The 27625-nt window shown below is 30.8% G+C and overlaps 2 protein-coding genes across 2 annotated transcripts; one reads left to right on the forward strand and one right to left on the reverse strand.

Moving 5' to 3' along the window:
* Window positions 1-4308: 4308 nt before the first annotated feature.
* Window positions 4309-8779, reverse strand: LOC147067838 (uncharacterized). Its single transcript, XM_085952470.1, has 4 exons — window positions 8711-8779; window positions 6408-6731; window positions 5187-5353; window positions 4309-4369 (listed from the first exon to the last, which is right to left on the reverse strand). Exons 1-4 carry the CDS (start codon window positions 8777-8779, stop codon window positions 4309-4311), a joined length of 621 nt encoding a protein of 206 aa, XP_085808596.1.
* A 7186-nt stretch (window positions 8780-15965) lies between these two features.
* On the forward strand, window positions 15966-26717 carry LOC147067839 (uncharacterized). The gene is made up of 6 exons (XM_085952471.1): window positions 15966-15977; window positions 16369-16701; window positions 17650-17816; window positions 18952-18987; window positions 26091-26319; window positions 26547-26717. Exons 1-6 carry the CDS (start codon window positions 15966-15968, stop codon window positions 26715-26717), a joined length of 948 nt encoding a protein of 315 aa, XP_085808597.1.
* The last annotated feature ends 908 nt before the right edge of the window (window positions 26718-27625 follow it).

Genomic DNA, 27625 nt, shown 5'->3' on the forward strand with positions numbered 1-27625 from the left:
CAAGAATTTCCTTTATATCCTTTTATCTTTCGCCAGTATATAAGTTCTATCTCATACGTATCTGTATTGGCCATATTAAAACAATGTTTTGACACTGTCTAACCACCGAAGTGTGCGACTGCTAGTCGATCTACAACCACTCAGCTTGCTATTCATAATGCCCCATGGTGGTCGTCTATTCTTATCATGTGTTCGTTGAAGTCAATGGTCCCACTAAACCACACTACCCCACACTAAGCCTGGTATCAATTGATTTAATATGAAGCATCAGTATTTTTAATGAGTGTGGGAACGTCTCAGCGGTAGTTACCCAATATTTAGGTCATCACGCAATTAAGTAAACTTAAAACGCATTTTTATTCTTTTTCAATCCATTGAATAAACACACATTGAAAAAAAATGGATTTAAACTAGCACCCAAAGCTTGCAAGAAGGATACTCATGCACTACACAACGATGAGGGAAAACAGTACTTCTTCTTCGGCCATATCCGCCTCTTAGTTGAAGAATATGTATACCACGCGGTGTCTCCAAGAATCTCTGTCGCTTGATAGTCTTCTTGCTTCGGTTCAGGCCACATCCCATAGATCCGCCGTATACACTTTATAGATAATATTTAGTGGCCTTCCGGCACGCCGGAATCTGGTTGGATTAAAGAACAGGCAAGCCATAATATCTATAAGTGCTATTATTATAATAAAGTATAATATATATGAACGATGAACATAAGTATTGTATATTTTTTAAGTGATATTTTATGGCAGATATTATAAATTGCAACAGGTGGTAGAGTCAATAAAAACTTCGTAATCATAGCGATCTTTGCAACTGTAATAGGTCCATACTACGGCAGGTAGTAACAATGAGTTACTAAGTACATAGTAAAAAAAAAATGATTATAGACTTAACTTGTATTTATCTATTGCAAAAAAATCAATGAAATATTAACTATCATTTATATTAAGTAAGATTTAGACCAATAGTATATTTTTTGAACTTTTACATTGTTATGCATTTATGTGATACCAAATAATAACGGCAGGAGACAGACATAATAATGACTATTTTTAAGTAGGTAGTAAATTCAAATAATCACAAAATACGTGAAATGATTTTGTTATAATCACGCACTTTTGTTGGGTGTCAGACACATAAATATTATGATGGGAAAATCTATGACATATCGCAATATTATTTTTAATTCATATTGACAGTAAAAAAACATTTTATTTGTTGATAATTTCCATTTATTTGTAAAGTTAAAATTATATTGTTAATGTTGTTTTTCTAAGCCCTATATAACTTGAAATTGTAAAAAATAACACAGTAAATTAACTTCTACTATTTTTTTTTATTTGAAAGATCAACACTTGGCATTAATATAATTTCGGGTATATGGTCACTGCGGCTATTCTTGATGAAACTCAATCTGGAGATCCAATTCTGGGCTACTTTTTTAAGCACTGCTGGCCATATATTATGAATAACAACCATGGAGGTCAATTGACAGGTTCATTTCTCGAAATCAACTTAGCGCCTTATTCTTAAAACCACATCTTATCCAGAGCAATGTCATCTATATTTAAAAAAAATGATCTAAGTCTGTTAGCGATCTCCATTGACTGTAACCCGGTAACTCGAGTTCCGGCTTCATTTTCAAGAAATAAGGTCCGATGATGTAATTGTGTCCTCACTGTATAAACTTCACCAGACCGTGCATTTTAGTACACTTACTGGAGTCTGTAGGTTGGTTTCCTTTCATATGTAGCAATTTTGCTTATTAACAAACCCGTTAAGCCAAAAATGATGCTCACCGCTGAACGCAATTTTGCGATAAAACAACGCATTAGTTTCCAACTATTCTAGAACCCAATCGGCGAAAAAACAAAGTATATATTATTTTCGTGGCATCAATTCTTATACAAATGGATCTTATACGGGGGGGTGCCGGACGAAATCCCGAATGGCAAAATCCCGAATGGCAAAATCCCGAATGCTGAAATCCCGAATGGCCGGAATCCCGAAAAATACAAACAGTAATAATTGCGCAATCTTGAATTGCGCAATTTTTACAAGAGATAGAAACCCATTTTCCACAAAAAATGGTTTTTGTCTCTCTTGTAAAATTGTTGCAATTCAAGATAAGTGTTAAGATTGCGCAATTATTTATGTTTGTATTTTTTTATTTTTCGGGATTTTGGCCTTCAGGATTCCGGCCATTCGGGGTTTCGGCCATTTGAGATTTCAGCGATCGGAATTTCGGTATTCGGGATTTCGGCTTTCGGGATTTAGGCTTTCGGGATTTCGGGCATTCGTGATTTCAGCATTCGGGATTTCGGCCTTCGGAATTTCGACCCAAACCCCTTATACTGGTGTAGGCTAAGATCTTTTTGCAAAAATTTCCACATAATAGAGAGACAGAGCCCCAATTGCTGCGACCGAGGAATCGATAAATTTGGCGACACACTTTCCATCGTACGCACATTCCTTCGAAGTGTTGGTGTTATTGAATCATTTAGAGATTATGTGGTATAAACTACATTTACACATTTATGGACGGCTTGCTCAGATAAACGATTATATGTGCCATACAAATCACGAAGTCGTCTATAAGTTGCGCGAAGCGATGACTGATTTTCTATGTTAATTTGGGTAATTTAGTAGCATTTTTCTGGCATTCAGTCGTTTCGTGAAAATTTGCCAGACTACATTTATCATAAATATTTAAAAGTGAGCGCCGTTTCATAACTCGGTTTGACAGTTAACCCTTTCGTAAGTGTCGATGCACCAAAAAACACCTATCAGAATAAATAACGAAAATAATTTTTGATTATGGTATCTTCCTACAATCTACAATCTACATATGTTTAAAAAATATAGTTATATTATAGTTATATACCGTCATATATATAAATATATATATTTCTATAACAGAAGCTTTTGTTATGAGAATATTAACTTTTAGTTGTTGTTAGTTGTTTTTAGTAGGTAATTATAAAATAAGCTATTAGATGTAGGTATTTGTAATACGAAGACCGTTTATATAGTGATCCATTAAGCGCCCGAAATTTAAAAAAATATGAACCGGAGCGCTCGATAATTTTTCAAAAATATTGACAAATTTATCTAATTATTTGATGTAACATAAAAATAAGTGTAATAGTTTTTTTTTGTTAGATACCTGAAAAGCTCAGAAAGTCAAATAGAATAACAATTATTAAAATTGTGGTACATATGCAAGATTAGGGCACAAAATTGTCGGTGCCACAGAAGAAAATTGAGGCTTATTATGATTCCTATAGATTTAAAAAAAGTATATAAAATAAAATAATTTTATTACTTTTTAATAATTCACGAACCGGAAAGCTATTCAACTATTCCACGAGAAGAAGCGATCATCTCTGAGATTTAATGAACAGAAACTGTGCTCTGGTGCGTTCCAGTCCATTTCGAGCGCTGGATCCATGTAGGTTTTAGTAAAAGTAAAGATATTTGAAAAGTCATTTTCCCGACGATTCCGGAATGCTTAAGGTGAATAGTCCTACCACCAGAGATACCAAGCGAAAAAAAAATATAAATCTCGCAATTTAAGATATTTTCTTGATAATTTACATTTACAGGTGTTTAAATTAATACATAGGTACCTACATAAATTCTACAACGATAACCTTCTGATTTAAAAAAAACGTTATAAAATTTGAATTTGTTATAAGATCCCATATTATTATTAAAAATGGTTTATTATCATTTTTATTTACTATTATTGTTAATTATTAACTGATTTAGTTATGTCTATTATATTGAAAATATTTTTGACTACCTAAATGTTCTAATTTATAGTTTTAATGTTTTTTATGTTTATTTTAAAAAATCATTCACTTTTATAAAAAAAAAATGAAATGTGTATAACTTGAACTTTTTAATTATAATAAATATAGCTTATTATTCTGAAAATATTGACTGTTAGTCACGAATTAACAATAATAGAAAATTGAAATGATCAATATTCTGTTAGCATATAAAGAATGGCTAAAGTGCATATTCTTTTATATCTCTGAAATCTCTCACAAATCTGGGTAAAAATGTGTAAGTAGTAAATAACTATAAAGATGTATAGTCACAAATAGAATATATTTAGTTTTTTTATTTTATTTATTAAAAAAACAATAAAACGTTTATGGCACAAAAATAATACAAAAAAATCATAAGCATAAAAAACAACATAAAAAAAACACACACTCAATCACAAATAATATTGCACAATGGGTTTCAATTGGTTTCAATAGTTTTATTTAATTTAAATATTTTTTAGTAGTGTCCCTGTTGTTGATGGTGGGGGGCTCCTGAGTAAATGACTTCGGCGTTGAAGCTGCAATAAAAATGATAATTAACATTTAAACTATGTCATTGATAAAGTCGATCTATAGTGCACATGTCAAGTCCAAGACTTGGAGCTAAAACTGTGTGCCGTACTATGTATTCATTGCTGTCAAACTTCAATTGTATCTAATGTTTATCGGAAATATATAATTATAATAAATGTTTTATAAAATTATTAAAAATCAAATGGCTTAAACCGCAAATAGGTATAGACTATCATAAAAAGTACCTTGTGAATTCATGAAAATATATTTAAAATAAATTGCGAGGTATTTATATTCTATTTAATAAAAAATATTTTTGTGAAGTTTTTGAATTTAGCAGACGATTTTTTTCAAAAGTGTAGGTTGCTACGATGATAGTAAACCCGCTACAAAAGAGAGAACGCAGATGAAAAAAATATCACTTCATGGATTTCTAGCATAAATTTAACAATCAATAAAGACTGCGTATATGGAATGAAACAAAAAATATGTTTTATTTGCTCAGAATTTTTACTACATGGGGATTGACAGATTAATGATAACTTGTCTTTTGATGTTTTAATTTTTAAGTAATTTTGAGTTATGATTGTTTTTTTTAATTGACTTAAATGTTAGTCAGATGTTCAACCTATTAGGTCCGTAATTTGTGTCTAAACACACATTGAAAAATAATATGTGATTCTTTCCAGACCCGGAATTTGAATATGGAACCCATGGCGTTATAAACCTGACGCATAACCGCTCGACCATCGTGGGTTTTTAATTTTATATTTTTGTTTTCCCCTAAAATTATTAAATATTGATTTATATAAATTTATTTACCCAGAGTGGTCATCAGCAGAATAGTTGACAGTTCTGATGTGTCCATCAGGTTGTACCAAAGAATATTGTCCCTTAACGACGTCTCCATCTCTGTGCTCTGATTGGCTCTTTTGGTCTCCGGTTTTATGGTCAGACACGCTGTACTCAAATTTGTAAGCTGGGTGTTCCTGGAATTTTCAAATATATGTCTAATAAAATATGTAGATATTTAAACGTTATACTGAAGAGCAGCAGTTCTTAACCAGAGGTATCCAAGAGATCACTGTTGGTAAGTGGACGACTCTATCAAATTCTATCAAAAAATAGTGTTAATTTTTACTGGCGATAGATACTACCATTTTATTTTAGATAATATTAAGAATCGCCGTTATAGAGATATGATTGTTTTTAATATATAATATTATAACTCAGCCGTCAACAATTCATTTAACATAAAAAAGGTAAATAATAAAACCAAATTATGTAGTAGAGCATTTAATATTGGTAATGCACCATGCACATTGTATTACAACACTCAATGGTTATTCTAAAACATTTTAACATGATTGAATTGGTGTTCATAGAAAAATGATTAGGTGTGTTAAAGATTGATACATTCTAAAAAGGCAACATAAATAATATGTCAGCCCATTTTGACGGTGTAAGAAAAAATAAAAAATTAAGAAAAACATGGCATGGAAAGATGCATGTTAGGAACAACGCGGAAAATCTGCAAAGACAAACAACGGTGGCAGACAATATAATTACGCGATTTAACAGAGGTAACCAAAGAATGGGCATCGTTTGGACAGATGCAGTCAAGTAACTGTTTATACCCAAGGAGCACTGGACGAACACAAACCCTCTTTAAAATCCACTCGATTGACGAATTAATAAAATTTGGTAGAGTTATGCGACAGTGAGTGGAACATGTTAAGGGTGAAAAGGGGTTCTTCATTCAACTGTCAATTTAGCGCAGTTGGTGATATTTTAATGTTTTTTTTTTAAATTTATTTAATACGTTTGCACGAATTGTCTATGGTCTATGAATCGATAGTTTGAAGGCACTCATCTGTAAAGTGAAAGATCTGAGTTCGAGTCCGACATGCTTATTTTTTTATAGGATTGTTTTAATAATTATGTCTCTTTCTGAAGTCTTTGAAAATTGTTTTCAAGAGTTCAAACTCCCAAATGTACAATAATATCAATTCAGTACATAGTATTGTTAAATAGTATACTTACATATTCTTCTTGTTCCTTATGGTAGGCCACTGGGTAAGATTTTACTACTGGAACGACGGCTTTGTGAACATAAATGGGAGCAGCGTGCAAAACTGGAGCCACATGATGGATAGGAGCAGACTGGTGTTGTACGATAGACTGCGATGATACAGCATGGCCTCCGTGGTAACCTCCATATCCTCCGGAAGAGGATGATGATCCTTGGTATCCTTTGTGGCTAGGAGATGAACCAAGGACAATGCTCTGGGATGATACTGCATGAGCTTTTTCTACGTATGCTGGAGCGGCTTGGCACGCGGCCATAACCAGGCAGAGAGTGAAGAACTGAAACATTAATTAGATTATTATTATATTATATTATTATTAACATAAGTATAATTAGGTCAATATTAATTTTATACCAGGTGAATTATTTGTATACTTATTAAATTATGCAGACGTATTTCATCACATTAACCTTTCTCTTACTGTGATTACTTTTCGTCATGTGCCGTCATATTGCATTACCATGTTAGTATTGACGATATGACAGTATTTTAAAATAAATTAGCCAGTTTTTGCCACGTAATATTATATTAGTTTATAATAATTAATTTATTGTTATTTAATTTGTCAATATATACAGTGCATATCGTTAAAATATAAAATATTTAAGAATTTGTAACGTAACTTTACATCACAGAAAGGATACAATTAGAGGAGTAAGTTGTCAATTCTTGGTAAAAAGATATTACTTAAATTAGGTACTTAATTAAAATAAAATATATAATAAGTTTTTTGTTTCTTTTGATCATGTCCGATCCTAATAAAATCATATGGGCCTCCACAGAGTGGAGGTTTGCATTAACAGATTTTTGTTTTTAACAATTACATGATTTTTTATCACTCAAAAAAATATTTTCTTGAAAAAGTAAAATAAATTTAATTATTTAAATAATTCTGTCACCTATTGTTTTTAATTTCATATTTTACAGCGAAAATGGAAATAAATCTTAACATTTACTAAATAAAGTAAATGAAATTTTTAAATGAAAAAAAAAACTATAAAAATTCGTCTATATTTGGTATACCGATGTAGGTACTAAAGATATAATTTTATAACTTATTAAAAGTTATTACAAGTTGAAAATTTATTGTTTGAAAAAAAAACACTATAAGTAGTTATATCAAAAATCATTACCCTGACTCTAGTTGACAACATTATAAAATTGTCAACGCAGCTCGAGTCATTTAGTACTTACACTAACAGCAAAAGTGGCCAACTTGGCTCGATAACGTATTTGAATTATTATTTATGGTATAATCGATTATGGCACATTATTTTATTACGCTGGAAACCTTTTTCACAGTTTCAAGGCTTTCGGGCCATAATATTCATATTCATTGACTAATACATCTTCATTGAAAAGCAGGTATAGTATATTTGATTAAATTTAAAACAAAACTCTGTCGTAAATTAATATTTTTTGTTATAAATTATTTACAATACTATGACTTTTATTAGTCCCCTATTGTAAAATTAATACAGTCACGATTAATCGGAACCAGATCAATCACGACCGTATAATGTGTGTAATAATATTACATGGCGACATCACATTTGGGTATACTTTTTTCTGATAGGTTTGTACACATGATGTTTTTAAGTCGATATTGAAAAAAAATGTACCTTGCTGAACATTTTTGTTTCTTTTTTTTAACGACACGAACGCTTTGATACGATAATTTCAACTGTGAGTACAGACTTAATTGGCAAGACTTTTATACTGTTATTATCGCATAGAGCACATATTTGTCAAACATTTTTTTACTACGCACTCGATAGCCAAATAATTGCAAATTGTTTTATTGATATGTCCACCGAGCAACAGAAGTTGTTTGACAAGATTTTTTTTGCACGCATATGTTACCGATACCTTCCAGCCTATTTTTTTTTCTAATAGGTAAAAAATAGGTTATTTTAATATTTTATGTTAGAATTCGTCTTCGCAGTGATATAATTGTTGCAGTTTCATTACTCATGATGATCTTTTGCTATTCACTGATGTGATCCATAGCCTTTCGGGCCATTATTATATAAAAAAAATCTGATCATTCCAGCTTCTATAAAATTTGGATTCTTACTAGTATTTTTTGTCCTTCGACTCTTCTTGTCTGTACCAGCGTCTCTGCAGGCATTATTGCCATAAAATCAAGTATTTGTTTTACGTATAACTTTAAGAACCTATCCTAAATATGCAGTTCCTTTGGCATAAATGGGTTTGTGTACTAGTCACGTTCATGGATTTTTTTCCCAGTATCACATTGCAAGAGAGTTCAGTTGTCTTCTTCTTCTTGCCTTCATTTTCAATGTTTCCAGGTAGTAAAGACATATCGGGGGGATGACAATGATGTTTTCTTACCCCTGATGTTAAGTTTAATGTTATGACGGTTGTTTGAGTGTGTGTGACATGGTATGTTTGGGCATGACGAATAATACACGAGTTGGTATTTTCTTGGTTATATTTTATAGTAATAATTTTCGGATAAACACGGCGCTAAGAAATGACTGTCACATTGATTTTAGTTTGAGTTGAAAGATTTATATTAATATGGAATTTAGATATAGTGAGAGACGGGGAACAGTGGCGTGTTTCGACTACATTATATGAATGCCGAAATAAAACTGTATCATTTCCATTGCGTTGTTGTGTATGTTCTATAAATCACCACATACAACAGCATGATAGTTGTAGGGTTATATACAAAACCTCTAGAGGCATCGGGGGGAAACTGGTGATCGCAATACATATATTTTAATGTGCGTAATTATATGTTTGGTCTTATAACTTCTGTATCATTAGCCTGATGACTTCAGGCTTACAATTATAATCTTTAGTTATTATACATGGGCCAGATAAATAAAATCGCGAACAATTTGCAGACCATTCGGTGCCATATTTACGTAATTACAGATTGAATATATACCTAATGTCTTGGTACCTGTTGTTAGTTTTTATTCCACACGATGTTTTCAAGGTAATAGAGAGTAAACAGAAAGGATACCTTTGTATACGTATAAAAAATATTAGAATGGAAATATATGGGTATTTAGATGCTTTCAGATTTTGATATTTTTTGTCCCTACTAATCTAAAGTTCTAATAAACTAAACAGGGCGCACGATGAATTCTTAAAAAAAATACTTGATTATAGAATAATAAATTATCTTATATTTTAAAAACAATACTCATTATTAATCATGCTAATATCAATACTATCGACCGAAGGTACTTGATGGATTTTGAATTTAAATTATAATGAATTTAAGTTTTGTACTATTCTATTTGAGTCGTTTTTGCGACCCGGGCTTCGCCTTTTGGCATCTTCAGGCACTATGTGCACGCACTTGATTATAAATTATTCTATCAAGAAAGAAGAAAAAGATGCACTTATAATAATACTAAACACAGAGTAACAAGCTTTATTGTGGTTTTTAAGTTTATAGCGATTTTGTTGTCACGAGAAAATTAACACGCTATGTGCTTGATTTACAAATATACAAAGTACCTATAATATAAATAATCAAAAGATCTTCGTAAATAAAATAGGCCATATAAATTTATAAACAGATCAGTGTAGGTGATTTTGGTTAAAAAATTAACTTTATTTACATTCTAATAAGGATGTTATTTGAATATTTTAACTGTTCAGTAAAGAAAAAAACTTAGGTAATTGTAAATAAATGTATCTGGGATACTAGACATTACATCGTCTAATTATTGAGTTATAATAATATATATTAGGAGAGGTCTTTATCCTTCAGTAGATGAATCTTGACCAACGTCTTAGTAATTACATGCAATTGGAGAGTTTTTTTTCATTTTAGAAATATTTAAAAGCAATCATTAGGCTATTATTATTATTAGTATAATATAAACCAATGAATAATAATATTATATTGAAGCTATACGATCCTAAGCGTAATACCCTGTTTACACGTGCATAGATTTACTGTTGACAGTAAGAAAATGTATGGGTAAATATGTATTATCCTGCAGTTAGCAAGATTGCATGCGTGAATCAAAAAAGTTTGGAAGAATTGAATTTCTGAATTTTCATGCAACAGTAGGTTTTTTTCGATCTGTGCCTGCGCAGTCGAACAATAGTGGCAAACTTGCCGCTAAAAAAACGAACTACGAACGAATTTTCAGGTTGACCGATTTTCACAACCTGTCAAATAGTACGAAATAGTACCATAAAATGACAACATCGCATCTCGCTCACTCTTAAAGTATATTATGATTGGAGGGATAGTTAACACTTTTACGTATAAACAGTTATTGTCACGATAGCACACATCGCAATAATACGCACAATACGCACTATTACTGCCAGTAACTCATGAACGTATACAGGCGCTATTATAATTATGTAAATATAATACAAAAGTATTAATTTATTAAAATAATTTAAGTAAAAACATCTTATATCATAAAAAGTTATATACATTCTCATTAATATTCTAAATATTAAATAATTAGGAATTAAAATTAAAATCCGAAAGAAACCACTACAAAAATATTAACTGGCTAACTTAACTTTAACTGTATTTAAATGGCGAACACCATTATAACAGTTGTTGTTTTCCTTTTCATTTCCGAAATACCATGATTCAAAATTAAATACGGTTACAGTATCCCGGGATAGTAAACCCTAATATGGCTATGAATTGAAATACCGTCCAAAAAGTATCAACAAAATCACTTATAAAAAAATAATTATATACCATAGATCAATTTAGGGCGCAATGATTGAGTGTTAAAAGTCACGTTAAATTGAATGTCAGTTATTGTTGAGGTGTTCATGTATCAATATCGCAATTAAACTTTCATAGACACATTAATCGAAATCTAAGCGACTTAGTTGTCAATTTACACCAGTCTAAATCTAAATTAATATAATTCATTAAACGTGAGTTGCGCAACATTTTTTTTGCAAATTGATTACTCACTGTGGCTATATGTTAAAAAAATACTTCTCTTTGACACTGTTAAATGGGGAAAAAACATGTGCGGTATTGTGTCGTTTGGTATGGTATCGTTTAACTTTACAAAAAATGACAACATATTATAATTCGATGAAAAAGTACTTAGTAACAAAATGTAATTGTAATTATTATTCAATATATATACAATAATATAAAAAAGACATGTAGTTTTTGCGTTCTATGCAATGTTTTATGTAAATCGTTATTTACGATGTAAAATAAAAAAAAACTGAATTAAAAAATATTTAAATAAGCTATTAAGTAAAGCATATTTATCCAATCTTTTAGCTGCTGAAAGCTGTAAGCATCGATTAAAGAGTTGTTTTGGGCAAAACATAAAATATGTAATGTATATAAGTAATAAAATATCATATAAATAGTTCAAATCAAAATTGGAGCATAATATCGACTGCAAAATTGAATAAATTAACACATTATTTCAAAATAATTGGGTAGCCAATTCATTGAATCTAAACTACATAATATTTAAGATGTGAATTTATCTCAGGCGCTAGATAAGAGCCAGTAGCTTATGGGATAGCATGGAGTAAGTATGCTATCCTCTTCCCCAGGGTAAGTGAAAGTATTCTTAGTGAGATATATTAAAATACACTTAACCACGTATACCATTAATGTCCAAATGTTCCACGCCCAGATGATTATTAAATTACGTGGAATAAGGCAAGTGCAACATATTGTGTGTATTTTTTAATACAGTGTCTTTTTCTGCCATTCACTCATATGATTTGTAGCTCTGACGGATATTGATCAAGAAACCTATTTGGTGTCTAATGAGTCGAAATATATTTATATAATATGTCCTCATCATCTTTAGACTCTTTCGGTGATTTTACACCAATATGCATACTAAATTAAGAGTATTACCATAATAATAACAATTTTTCCCGGCAATGAATTTAGTATAGATTTGTATCTAAATTACTATACCTTTCAGGATCAATAACAGACACCATAAATTCTTCAAAACATAATACTATATTGATATTGTTGATTTAAAATTTATTCTTTATAACCCTGCAGTAAATATGGCTATATTTAGATTGTTGGCATTTAAATTATCAGCAGAACAAAGGCAGGCAAAAAAAAAACAAATAAATACTTTGCGCGATTTCAGATCACACTTTTCAATTTGTGAGTTTGGGTGCAGGGGATGATATAATGTATCGATGGAGTAACCAAGAAATGATCTAAAAAATATAATAAAAACTCAATTTTCAGTTTTTATTGTATTTTCAAACCATGATCCTGGACACTCCTTAAACGTTGTAGATAATCTATTTATATAATTTTGAAGCCTTATTATCCTTTATAGTTATTTTAAACATTTGATGACTGCATAAAGTATTTTTGTTTCATAAAATAGTATTCTTTTAAACCTCTCACTCTAATGTTTTAGAATATAGTCATATTTCGGTACATAACTGTGCAGTGGTGTTAAGATTTTTTACGTTTATTAATTTTTAAACGCATTTATGAAACTATTCAAACATGTTCAAACACGCGCGTTAATATCATTTTACTCCCTACTTCAATTACAGTTTGTCAATTTATGGCTACGGCCGTATGTTGTAGCTTAACCACTGGGGAATGACAAAAGAAATGGCGTATTTCAAAAAAACACTACCTTATTCTTAGGTCAATAATTATTATAAAGCAATCATTATTCATAAGATGTTTATCACACTTGAATGGTCAAAAACATAGCTTATAATAAGTATCTTTAAAACCATCTTCAAATGTGTTAATCTTGCCGATTTTTTGAATAATAAAATGCCTAATTCTTGTAAAATTTGGGATCACAGAGATTATCAATATAATTTTTTATCGTGAATATTTTACAAAAATTATCTCGTAATAAATTATACTAATGGTTTCATATATGCGTTTAAAAATTAATAAACGTAAAAAATCTTTACACCACTGCACAGTTATGTACCGAAATATGACTATATTCTAAAACATTAGAGCGAGAGGTTTAAAAGAATACTATTTTATGTAACAAAAATACTTTATGCAGTTATCAAATGTTTAAAATAACTATAAAGAATAATAAGGCTTCAAAATTATATAAATAGATTATCTACAACGTTTAAGGAATATCCAGGATCATGGTTTGAAAATACAATAAAAAACTAAATTTTGTCCTTCGACGAGCATGTACCCCCTTAAGATACTTGTATTGTCAATTTTGGAATGGTCAAGATGATGAAATTTTCAAAAATAAATATTATTATGACGTAAGATTTTGCACTATAAATAGAGGGATTCATATTAACTTTTTATATTAAAACAATTGATTAAAATTACGGAATGAGTTTAGTATGGTTGAATTGGCAGCCGCAGAAAAAAACAAATAACCAAAAAATTGCGGTCTGTTCTGATACGTTTTTTAAAACGGTATTTGCATTTTTTTTTCTGTTTATCTAAATATTATAAATAATTATAGGGATTAAAATTTTTTTTTCGTTGTACTTACCTACACTAATTTATAGTATTCTCTCAGTACAGCCTGGAAAATAATTCTTAGAGAATAAAAGTAGACAAACTTGTTACAATTAATCTGAATCCGAAAAGTAATGTACCGTAATAATTGAGAAATATATTTTTTTCAGTCACGTCAAAATTGAAAATGTTAAAGCAGTTGCCATTATCTGATACATATATATATTTATATACATTTATATATCGTGATAATCTTTGTGTATTGTCATATTGATTTATCGCCATTTAAATGATTGTCAAATGAAAACAGTGACAATAATTAAGGGGGGACATGCTCAGCGTAGGTCAAAATGGAGCTTTTGTTCTATTTTCAAAGCATGATCCTGGACATTTAAACGTTGTAGATGATCTATTTATACAACTTTGAAGCCTTTTTATCCTTTATATTTATTTTAAACATTTGATGACTGCATAAAGTATTTTTATTACATACTTATATTAGTATTCTTTTAAACCTCTCGCTCTAATGTTTTAGAATATAGTCATATTTCAGTACATGAATGTGCAGTGGTGTTAGGATTTTTTACATTTATTAATTTTTAAACGCATTTATAAAACCATTAGTATAATTTATGATGAGATAATTTTTGAAAAATATTTACGATAAAAAATTATATTGATAAAATCTGTGATCCCAAATTTGACAAGAATTAGGCATTTTATTATTCAAAAATCGGCAAGATTAACACATTTGAAGATAATTATAAAGATACTAATTATAAGCTATGTTTTTGACCATTCAAGTGTCATAAACATCCTACGAATAATGATAGCTTTATAATAATTATTGACCTAAGAATTAGGTAGTGTTTTTTAAAATACGCCATTTTTTTTGTCATCCCCCAGTGGTTAAGCTACAACATACGGCCGTAGCCATAAATTGAAAAACTATAATTGAAGTAGGGAGTAAAATGATGTTAACGCACGTGTTTGAACATGTACCGTTTAAAAAAAAAAGATTTTTTTTCGGTTAGGTTGCAGTCACCAAATGTTTAAAATAATTAATATAAAGGATAAAAAGGCTTCAAAATTATACAAATAGATTATCTACAACGTTTAAGGTATGTCCAGGATCATGCTTTGAAAATAGAAAAAAAGCTCAATTTTGACCCACGCTGAGCACGTCCGCCCTTAATTTACAGTCGCGACCAAAAATTGGATTTTACTTTAGGGTACATGACATCTAGGTAACCTTTTTATATGTGCTCGATACTGCTGTATATGGAAGCAAATGTGGTACGGTGCTGTACTTTATATTTGGTACTAAAATTAATATAGCATCATCATCATAATCATCTGAGGTTTATCCACTGCCGGATGGAAGCCTCCTCTGGCTCCCTCCACTCTTCTTGGGCCTTAGTTCTACGCTACGACATACATCTACCAAGTGACTATTAGCCATTTCTCGTAAATACAAAAATCTGTTAATACAAATCTCTACTCTGTGGAGGCCTATTTAATCTAATTAGCATTGGTTGTGGTAAAAAAATATCTAAAATAATAGAATTTATGCATCGTTTTTATAGAATAAGGTTTTTTTTCGACGTCTTTGATTATAACGCAAATACGATTTTATAAAATTTTGGCGTTATGTAATTATTATTGATAATGACCGAAAAGTTAAACTTTGGCAGTGTAATAAATCTTCATAATCTGATTATTGAGTGACTAATAGTAAAATACTTATGTAAATGATGTTATACAACGTGTAGCAAACGTTTGAAAAAAAATATTCTAGACCATTGTTTTTAATTATGGGTCCAAAAGAAAAAGTTTTTTATGTCTCGGCACGAAAGTAATGTAATTTTAAAACAACGTATGCCAATTATTATTGTTATTATTTATAGCAATAACGTCATTTTTCTATCATATGAACATTGTCGAATATTATCTGTGTTATGCAAAAGTGTGCCGATGCTCTAAAAATGGGGTATATAAACGGTAACGTAATTCGATATGTCACAGTCAGTCTTTTCCATTGAAACCAATCACAGAAACTAATCAATCATGTGCTCTAAGGTAATAAAAATATCAGTTATTACCATTCCCAGTATAAAATTTCAATTGTAAAATTTAAAGTTGATTTTATTTAGAACAGCATTCGCGAAACAAGTTAAAACAATATACGGATATTATTAGTATTACTTAACGTCTGCAATAGAAATTTAATTAAAATATATTTTTAAGTGAATTAAGTGTAAAAGTGTATCTGCCAGTGGAAAAAAGTTTCATTTAGAAGAAGGTTATTTAAATAATTATTCATTTGGTTAATTCTTTTCAGTTGACCGTTCTCTTCTTGTTGGTTGCTGTGGCGTATGCAGAAATTTACGAAGACGACAGCGACGAATCATCCCAAAGTTATTCTCAAGGATCGTCTTCTGGTCATCAATACCAAGCTCCTTCTTCACAGAGTGGTTACGGAGGCCACAGCCAAGGCCATGCCGTATCATCTCAGTCAATAGTTCAACACCAATCAGCCCCCATTTATCAAAAAGCACCTGTACGTTACGCGGTTCCAGTTCAGCATGCAGCTCCGGTTCACTACGCTGCTCCTGTTTACAAGGCTCCAGTTCAATATGTTGCCCCAGTTCACCACGTCGCGCCAGTTCATCATGTGGCCCCAGTTCACTACGTAGCCCCAGTTCACCACGTCGCTCCAGTTCATCATGTAGCCCCAGTTCACTATGCCGCACCTGTCTACAAATCACACCCAGTTGCTTATCACAAGGAACAAGAAGAATATGTAAGTGAAACAACCTTTTTAATAAAATTATTTAATCGTAATTTTATTTATATGTATCTATCTATTGATTTTTTTTATAATAAAACATCTCAACTTAAAAAAATAGTTGTAGTAATTAATATAAGTATCACTGCGATATACTTGATTATTTTTTTGTTGTTCAATACTATTGACTTGAATATTCTAGTATAATATTAATAATTTATATTGCACAGGTAAACACATTAACACATATTATACTTAACTATTTCTTTAACTCAACGAATAATTCACAAGATTTAAGAATGTACCATTCTAATTATTGAACATACATAATTTCGAAAAACACTTTCTGAGAAAATATATTAAGTATAACCAATAGAAAAAATCTTTTTGAAAAAAGTAAGCCACCCCGGCAGGGAATCGAACCATGCATCTCCCGGGTTTACGTCCCATCCGCGCATTACCTCTATGCTACGCAGTGACATACTAATTGCGATAAATTTTAACTATTGGCCACTTTTAATACCCATTCATCAGCGGTCTTCTAAATCAAGCTACTTTGGCAATCGATTTTTGTTTATTAAATTAAAGTAGATAGGTACCTATTACTTCAATTACTAACCGACGTCGTGGATTTCTCCAATATTTTTTATGATGTAACTTACTTGAACTTGCTGATATTTATAATTAACGATTTCTATTATTCAAGGAATAATTCACAAGATTTAAGAATGTACCATTCTAATTATTGAACATACATAATTTTGAAAAACACTTTTTTTTGCTTGATTGATCACAGATGCAGGGTTCGATACCCTGCTGGGGTGGCTTACTTTTTTCAAAAAGATTTTTTCTCTTGGTTATAATATATTTTCTCAGAAAGTGTTTTTCAAAATTATGTATGTTACATATTATACAATATGATATGTTATTAATTTTATCATCTATTTTTATTTTAAATTTCAGGGTCACCCCGCTTATAAATTCGAATACAGCGTGTATGACCACAAAACCGGAGACCAGAAAAGCCAATCAGAGCACAGAGACGGAGATGTAGTCAAGGGACAATACTCTTTGGTTCAGCCTGATGGACACATCAGGACTGTCAAATACTCCGCCGATGATCACTCCGGGTAAATATAATTCTGTTTTATTTACATGAATATACATTGTTTTTTATCACTGTAGTAAAAACACCAAGCTAGGCTATGTTTTATTAATAATTAATAATATGATAACAAATATGAACTATATAAAAAAAGGTTTCATCAATGTAGTAATATGCTATAATATATATTATATGTATTGTTATATTACACGCATCTATAATAACAATAGAGAATTGCATGTTTATAAGTTTTCATTTATCTTAAAAACTTTCAAAAAAATTGACAGAAAACTAATATTACTAAATTTTGCATTAAAGATTCTTTTTAATATCATTATCATCAGCAGCTGGGGTCGATCGACTGTTAGATGAAGGTCTCTCTTAGCATTCTCCACTCTTCTCGGTTCCTAGTTTTTTGCTGTCACGTACATCTACTGAACGTTATGAGCTCGTTTATCCAGCGGGTTTTAGGGCATTCCCATGGGCCTTTAATACCTCTTGAATACCGCTGTATGACGGCATTTTTCCAGCGGTTTTCCATTCACCTAGTGACATGCTCAGCCCATTGCCATTTCATCTGCTTAGTAACCTTTATCATATCATGTACTCTTGTCTGCTTCCTTATCCATTGGCTTATTTTGTGATATTTACGCGTCTTGCCCAACATGTTCCTTTCCATGCCACGTTGCGCTGAATTTTAATTGAAAATTATAAGGTTGATTGAAAAACACGAGACATTGTGTCAATTGTGTGCCGCCGGAATAAAAAAAAACATACTTCGTTATATTTGTATTAGACATTATCCTCAAGAATACCACTTGGGTTGATAGCTTAACACATTGACTACTGACTAGATAATTACTTTTTAATTACCACATTTAAATAGCATGGTAATTATATCAAATGGCTACCTAATCGTTACACGCTAGGCGCGTCTTTAGCGTCCAATATTATAGTACTCGTCTTATATTGAATGATATTTATTCAATTTACACGTCATGTTTGAAGATTTTCTCTTGATTTTTTTTAAATGTGAGTTTTTGAGGCTTTCCCATATAATGTAGGTAAAAATTAGAGCGAAAATGATAAAACATGATTATCTTTAGATATACAATAAAAAATATTTTTAAAGAGTCTAACAATACTATTTTTATTTTCAGATTCAACGCTGAGGTTGTTTATACCGCTGCTCCCCAGCATCATGGACATTATTAAACTAAATCTTATTTCGTTACGTGGTTTCCCTACTTGATGATTTTGTATATAATATACGTATAGTATTGTCAATATTGGACAGACTTATATGTTAGATTAAGCCAAACACTGTACCTTATGTTAGTTATAATATTATAAAATAAAAAATAATTAAAAAAAAATATTAATATATTATTTGTTTGTTTTTCAAGAAAAATGTACATATTTTATTCAACTTAAATTGAATACACATATTAGATACAAACATTATTGAAGAGTGATTTAAGATGGTATTTAGTTATTTAAGTTTTAAATTAAAGTCTTTAAATCGATACAACAAGTACCTAAGTAATAAGATAATGACAATGAAAGTAATATAAAGTTGTGAGAATTTAAAATATTTTCAAAAATATAGTGATGAAAATTATAAAACAGTTACCTACATTAATTTCAATCAAAATATTACAAAAAAATGCCAATACATAGAAATAACTTCAAATTTTAAACTGTACTATCATAGTTAGAAAATTAAGAAGTGATATGTTGCGTAATTTTTTTATTGACAGGCATAGTTAGTAAACATTTAAATACAAACTATATTGCTAGCTACCTACCTTAGTATTATTATTAATATTTTGGTTTTTTTTATTTTTATTTTTATTTTTCATCAGTCAGTAAGTAGTCACTGATGTTACGTTTAAGCTAAGTTTAACTTATGTATTGTTATGTGTATCCTCAAAAATATGGTTTCAAAATGTGGGTGCTGATCAAAGCTACTGAGAAATTTGGCCTGATTTGAATAAAAAATATTAAATTTGTAGTGGTTCCGCTGTTTATGTCCAATGAATGAACTTTTATTGACCATCCTGCAATCTGTTAGATGCCAAGAAAGATTTGTATTTCGAAAGAAAAAACGTGTTGGATGAGGATAGCCCATGCTGAAATGATGATTTGAAAAGACCAGGTTCCATTATAAACTATTGCATCAAGAATAGTGAGATACTATGAACGTATGGTGATATTGGCAGATTTTTATATATATTTTATTGGATACGGTTAAGATTATTGGTTTGACGAATGCAAAATCATGAAAAGGTGAGTATGGGTCACGAAAATCTTTAGGTAATATAATAATCTACATAGACAATGATATGTCAAAAGACCTAAAGTTTTGTTTAGTTGATTAGATCAGTATAGGGCCACACCCAAAATTTAGATTTGACAGTTGTCAAATATAAAGCAGAATTTTTTAATAAGCTTTGCAGCCTCAGCTAAAGGTTGTTTAGCTGTACATTTATATACTGTTGTTATATTTCATTGACACAAGATTAATGGCCATATTATATTGTAATATCATCATCATCATCATCATCAGCCTGAATCTATCCACTGCTGGATGAAGGCCTTTTCAAGCTGCTTCCACTTCTTTCGGTCCTGTGCGTTGTGTTGCCACGTATTTCCGCAGAACTCTATCATTTCATCGATCCAGCGGCCTCTAGGTCTACCTTGCGGATGTTTTGTACTTCTTGGATACCACTGGATAACTAGATTTGTCCAACGATTGTCTCTTCTTCGAGCTATGTATCCAGCCCATCTCCATTTAAGGCTTTTTAATAAACTCTATTACATCGCAAACCCTTATCTGCTTCCTTATCCACTCATTCCTCTTTTTGTCCTTTCGCGTTATGCCCAGCATGCACCTCTCTATACCACGTTGTGCTACTCTAAGTTTTTGGATCTCTCTTTTACTTAGGGTCCATGGTCCTGGTTGAACACTTTGCGGTTTAGGCACAGTGGAAGGTCACTTTTGAAGACATTATTCAAGCGGCCAAAAGCACTCCAGCCTAGCTTTATTCTGCGAACAATTTCATCAAATATACATCTATCTATAGACACTTGTTGTCCCAGATAGATGTAGCTTTTCACCTGTTCGAGCTGAGTGCCATTGACGAAGATCTCTTTTTGGCTCGCAAAGTAGTTGAACATGACTTTCGTCTTTGTTACATTTATTTTCAAACCTACTTTGTTGCTTACTTTAGCGAGTTCCTGCATTCTGCTTTGGAGGTCTTCTGAGTCTTCAAGAAAATTACGATGTCATCGGAAAAGCGCAGATGACTCAGGTATTCTCCATTTATGGGGATCCCTTTGTCATTCCAGTCAAGTTGCCTGAATACGTCTTCAAGGGTAGCTGTAAATAGTTTAAGTGAGATTGTATCGCTTTGTCGGACTCTTTTGCTGATAGGAAATCTGCGCGATGGTTTATGGAGATTGACAGCTGCTGTTGCGCTTTTGTATATATTATTGAAAATATTTATATAGCGCCCAGGGATTCCTTGGTTTCTGAGTGCGTCGAGTATTGAACATTTCTTTATCGAATTAAACGCCTTCTCATAGTCTATAAAACCCATGCATAGTAGCAGTTTGTATTCCTGGCACCGCTCTATGATTTTGTCCAATAAGTCTACTCCGTATTCTCTACCAGACGTTCACAAAAATTTTCTCAAGCCATCTGCAAAATGTACTAGACGAGAACCAACTGAGAGAACAAGCCGGATTTAGAGGAGGATACAGCACTATGGGCCATATCCAAGTCGTAATATTATAATATACATAAATTTATGTAAGTAAGTAATATGAAAATATTAATTTTATTTAAGGGTGTTAAGCTCGCCCGTGCACCGATACATCCAATAATTATGATACACCGCGATACTAATATCAGAAAAGTGACGCATCGTGATTTTATGCAGTACCATTTTCGATGCAATATGCTCGATGGGAGAAGAAAGGGCGTGGGAAGTGGGGCTCGCAGCTAGGAGCTAGTCTGAAACTGCCGTTCTAAGAGTATTTTTTCGTGTTACGAACGTTCTCGGTTATAGCGGCTCTGACCGCGACAGCTGTAGAGAGCAACTAAAATGTGATAGACCTTCTTTCAAGGAAAAAAGACAGAAGAATTAATTTTATAATGAAATATAAACAGATATAATGTTTAATTTTAATAATTATGATATTAATAGTAAAATATAATCCAAATAAACATTTATTTTTAGTCAACCGCAGCACCCCCAGATATAATATCCACGAGCCGCGACTGGTGGTAATATATGACATTGATAACAATTGGCATTTTGCGGATATAGAACTTACGTGATTGGTACGAATGCAGCTCCACTGAATTGTTCTGGGTAGCAGATGATAAGGCTAAGATCTCCATGATGGTGGCCGACCTCGAAAATGTTAATGATATTGCACTTTTATGTCATACTAATTTCAATACCAAATGGCTAATATCGAACTGCACCGTTTTTGCTCCCTTAAACAGTATGGACAGTACAGTCACAAAGAGAATTATTAAGAGATCTGTGATCCGGTGATTAATGGATTTTTAATTTCAGGATTTTTCGATCAAAAATAGAACTGGATTAAAAAAGTAGTGTTAATATTATATACATACAAAAAGCGTTACAAAATTAGCATAGTATTTACCTGACATAAAAACTGGTGCAGTATGAGCACTGTCGCTATGTCAAGAGTTCTATTTAAATGTGGTTATTAATTGATCTTGTCATAAAAAGCTGTCAATTATTTTTACCTAATATCGAATGTCAAATCCCTCGGTACGACGATTTGTCAATATTTTGCTGCGGCTGGTCAAAAAATGTACCAAAATTATTATAAATGTAGGTGTTTTGATGCTAACGAATATGTATGTTGGATATGGAGATATATTTTTTTTGATTGACAAAAACTTGTTAGTTTCAATCTGTCAGTAATGAAATTTTAACGTGTGATATTGAATATAATTATTATATTAAGTTTGCCAAATTCAGTAATGTCTCATTATAAAACATTATGAAATCGAAGCATAGTGATTGCTGTCAAAAATATTGTACAACTTTTGTAATATTAATAGATATTCAAACAGATTTAATCAATAAATGAGCGTATATACATATAGTTTTTGGGAGCGTATTTAATATTCGGTAAGATACAAGATATGTACATACAAAGTTTGATAATAGGTTGGACTGACTGGATAAAATCGGCAAATGAAGCAAAAAGTATATTCTTGTAATTTTTTAGGCAACGCGTGACTTCACCTATACCGCCGTAGAAAAAGAAAAACTAGCAATTTATGTTGTTTATTTTTTTATAGTTTAACACGTTGCTATGTGGTTCATTTAACAATTATTGATTATCGAGTACTTATGTGTTTTTTGACATTTTTTTTAATATCCATTGTCTATTGAGATGGTCACATAAATATCATGAAGTCTACGTCTAGTCTACCATCTACGATAACGTATTGTTATGGGTGCAGATCGATAGATTAAGATTTATAACATACTTTTACCCAAAAAAATAAAAAAGAAGCCAGAAATGTCGTTTGGTGAGTTGACAACCGCAGGATATTAATTAGTGAAATCACTGGTCATCAATCATTTAATCAGACACTGTTTCTCAAGGAATACTAAACAACTAGAGGGTCATCCCAAAACCAAGTTCGGCAGATGTACGTGGCAGTGGAAAATTAAAGATATAAAAACGTGAAAGAGGAGACTTTCATTCAACAGTAAATCAAGCCTGGACTGGTGATTATGAAGAGAAAAAAACATTCTAAGATATCTAAAACATTTTTATTTGTTCCAAAGATACAATTTTTATATTACTAAATAAATTAATGAATAATTAGAGTTTTTAAAATTCATGTGTAATATTATTTTACAACTGTATTTATTATCTTATTTTCCTCATAGCATCCCCTATGAAATATCGGCCATCATCAGGTAGATTCAACAGTCACAATCACTGCTGACCTTTTAATTACGACATTTAGATAACACGTTAATTATATATAATGGCCAACGACTCCAAACGCGCCAGTCGCGGTGTTTTTTTTTTTTTTTTTAGAATTATTAATAACCATGTCCTTGCTTTTTCGTACAAGGTGGTTGTTAGTAATTTTGAACAGTCACAAACACCCAGGCTTTGAGAAAAACACATAAATGTTTTTGTCATGACCGGGAATCGAACCCAGGAACTCTCGGGTGGAAGGCAAGCGCCTTACCAACTGCACCACGAGAGCCGCCCTAACCCCCAGTCGCGGTGTTAGCACTAAATGAGTTAAGCCACAAAATGTAGAATATTCCTCTACCATGTTTACCGTTGACTTTTCTTAGATATTGAGTTAGGGAATGCCGTAATACTTTTCTCAAGTCATAATGTGGCCGAGTTACTGTAGTTGTAATATGTACCTACTATTATTTACATATATTTCTATTTTTGTTTTTTTTTTTAATCTATTTATAGAAAATTGGCTAAAAACTGTGTATAATATTTTACGAAATAGAATATTACCATTTTAGAGCTTCATTTCGTAAGAAGCTTGATATAATATGATTTTGATCTAAAACATGTTATGTTATAAAATTTTTCCACCAAATGATACGGTGATATATTCAGCAAAAGAAATTTTACTCAACCGGAAATTAAGCAATCTACTATACTTCCAAGTATTGGTGGTTAAATAGGCAACCGCATTTTTATTAATTTGTTAAAATTGAATACATGTTAGTCATTCAATATAAAACCCGTCAATCATAGTGCTTGCACCGGGAAAGTATTTGTTTTAATTTGCAATGCATATTAAATTTGCGCAATAATTAATTGACTGGACCTCTCTACTTTATTATAATAACACTAGGATATATTATTTTAAAAGATACTGTGGCTAAAAATGACTGCTTGGAACTATTAGATTAATTTTCTGTATCGGAAGCTATTTGTCATGGTAAATATTCCAATAATGTTCATCATACAGGAGTTAATATATTAAACCATCAGGGATTTGTATATTTGTATTAAGTAGGTACATATTTTCTTCGTAGCTATGCCTTGGAATCATCCACCAAAAACATAGACCATAACACTAGATTATCTATCGTTATTTGTAATAAATATTTTTTTTAGAAATACTCACAGTATTTTAATTATTTAATTAATCAGCGTTCAGCTTGTGTTGATTATCTCGTTCATTATTGTCAACTGACTTATGCAAATGTCAATTGATATTCTCAAAATAAAGGTATATAAGCTGTCCTGGATTTCAACAGGTCACAGTACTCTCTTAACTCTGAATTACTACAATCATCAAAATGTTCACTAAGGTAAGTAAGATAACGTTATATTATTTATAATATTACTCTTTAAAAATATTATTTAAAAAAATGACCATATATTAATTGATAATTTCAAAAAATTTCAATCTTAGTTTATTGTCAATAATCTATTATACTAATTTATAAAAAAGGAGAAGTTCAAAGTTTATTTTCGGTGTCATATACTCAGAAACAGTATCATTAAAGTTGTCAAAAATATTTAACTTCTTTCACCACAAAACGTTTGAAGAGTTTTCAGAACCCAATATAAATATTAAAGATTGCTTACTTTGTCTACCTGTTTTAATTTTTTCATAAAAAAATAATATGATTATATGCATGCTTTATTAAAGATACTGTGATGAATCAGATTTGTGGCTTTTCTATATATATATTTATTTATTAAAAACAAAAACTTCGTGTATATCATGTTTGAGATTGAATAAAATTTAATATTGAAACTGTGGTATATTATATACGTTAACGTTGATTTACTTTGGAAAGATTATATTGTATACTTAAGAATAAATGACTTATAAAGTACCTAGTGCAATTAATGAAACTGTCAATTACATTTATATTATGATAAATGTAATAAAATATTGACAAAAAACATATAGCGTAACTAAATATGAACATAAAAAACTTTTTTTGGTTGCGGCCATAATCTTTTCACTTATCGGTGCTGTCAGTTTAACACCTACAACTTACACGTATATGTTTTTCTCTAATGGATAAATTATAAAATATTATAACATTAAATATATGCGATTGTCTAAGATACAACAAGTTGCGATGTGTAAAACTCTCAAAAAATATTAAACATACAACTTACCCTAATACGTTGATTGATAACATTTTCAGATCCTTGCTCTGGTCATGGTAGTGGCTGCATGCCAAGCAGTCCCAGTTTACGTAGAAAAGGGCCATGCTGTCTCATCACAAAGCTTCGTCATGGGATCTTCTCCTAGCCACAATTCTTATCAAGGATCATCATCTTCTTCTTCCGGAGGTGGGTATGGTGGTTACCAAGGAGGACATGCCGTGTCATCTCAGTCTATCATCAAACACCAGTCCGCACCTATCCACCATGCTGCCCCCGTTTATGCTGTGAAAGCTGTTGTCCCAGTAGTTAAAGCCTACCCCATTGCATACCATAAGGAACAGGAAGAATATGTAAGATATTATATTTAATATGATAAATCGGTAATAAAAACATCCCTAAATTAATGTATATAAAATTTTGTTACAGATACATTTTGAAAAATATTGCTTTTAGTTAATTAAGTGGGTTTTTAAAATGCATCTAAGTTATCTAAATATTGAAAAAATATATCTTTTTTAAATGATATTGTTTTTAAAATGTATTCAAATGTTATTCATGATTTATTTTAATATTAAAGGGTCACCCTGTCTACAAATTCGAGTACAGCGTGCATGATAAGGAAACCGGTGACCAAAAGAGCCAATCAGAGCACAGAGACGGAGACGTAGTCAAGGGGCAATACTCTTTGGTGCAACCTGATGGACATATCAGGACTGTCAACTACTCTGCTGATGACCACTCTGGGTAAAGAAATAGTTATACTTTTTTACATGAGGGTAAGAATGTCTTATCTCCAAAAATGGTATTGTGGGAAAACGGTAATTAACATTTTTCATTCTCTTAATAATAAAGTTCTTACTGCCGGAAAAATATAATAAATTAAATACATAATTTATACTTAATTTATTTTTCAAACAATTGGAGTAAAGGCTTTTTGCATCGAAGTAAAGATTTGGGTGCAAAAATAAACGAAATATTTGGAAAAAAATAACTTTGGCTTATATTTAATACTATACTATCAATTCTCATATAGTAAACTAAATGCCTTATTATTTCATGTATAATTAAGTAAACATTCAATGTCTATGTTTTAATTATTCGAATAATTTTCAAGATAATATTACAATGGTACAGGGTTCTAAGACATATTGTATTTTCGATTTGTAGATTTGTAACCAAAATATGAAGCCAAATTTTTAATTGTTAAAATGGCATTATACTACGAAAATTATGCTGCCCCTTAGCTTAAATTGTGATAATTTCTTTTTTGATTATTGCATTCAGAACATTTGAAAAATTTGATTAATTGAATAAAAAATATTTTCCTTCATTGTATAGTATAATATATATCATGTTCAGCTATAATAATATATTTTTTTAATTTATGTTATAAAATGTTTTCAGATTCAACGCTGAGGTTGTATATACTGGCGCTCATCACCAACAGCAACAAGGACACTATTAACTTAACGAAACGCAATGAAAAAATGTCTTATGAATCATCGTTGGCTGCATCTCTAATTGTGTGCTTATAAAAATGTATATTATTTATCAAAAAGTATATATTTTGAATGTGTCATGAATGTATATGATAATGTAGATCATATAATTTTAGTTTATTATAATATAATATAATATATTTTATTTATTGTTTTT

The sequence above is a fragment of the Rhyacophila brunnea genome, unplaced genomic scaffold (genome assembly GCF_057557595.1).
Source record: "Rhyacophila brunnea isolate RB1 unplaced genomic scaffold, BYU_Rbru_1.0 scaffold_3, whole genome shotgun sequence".
Classification (NCBI taxonomy): Eukaryota; Metazoa; Arthropoda; class Insecta; order Trichoptera; family Rhyacophilidae; genus Rhyacophila; species Rhyacophila brunnea.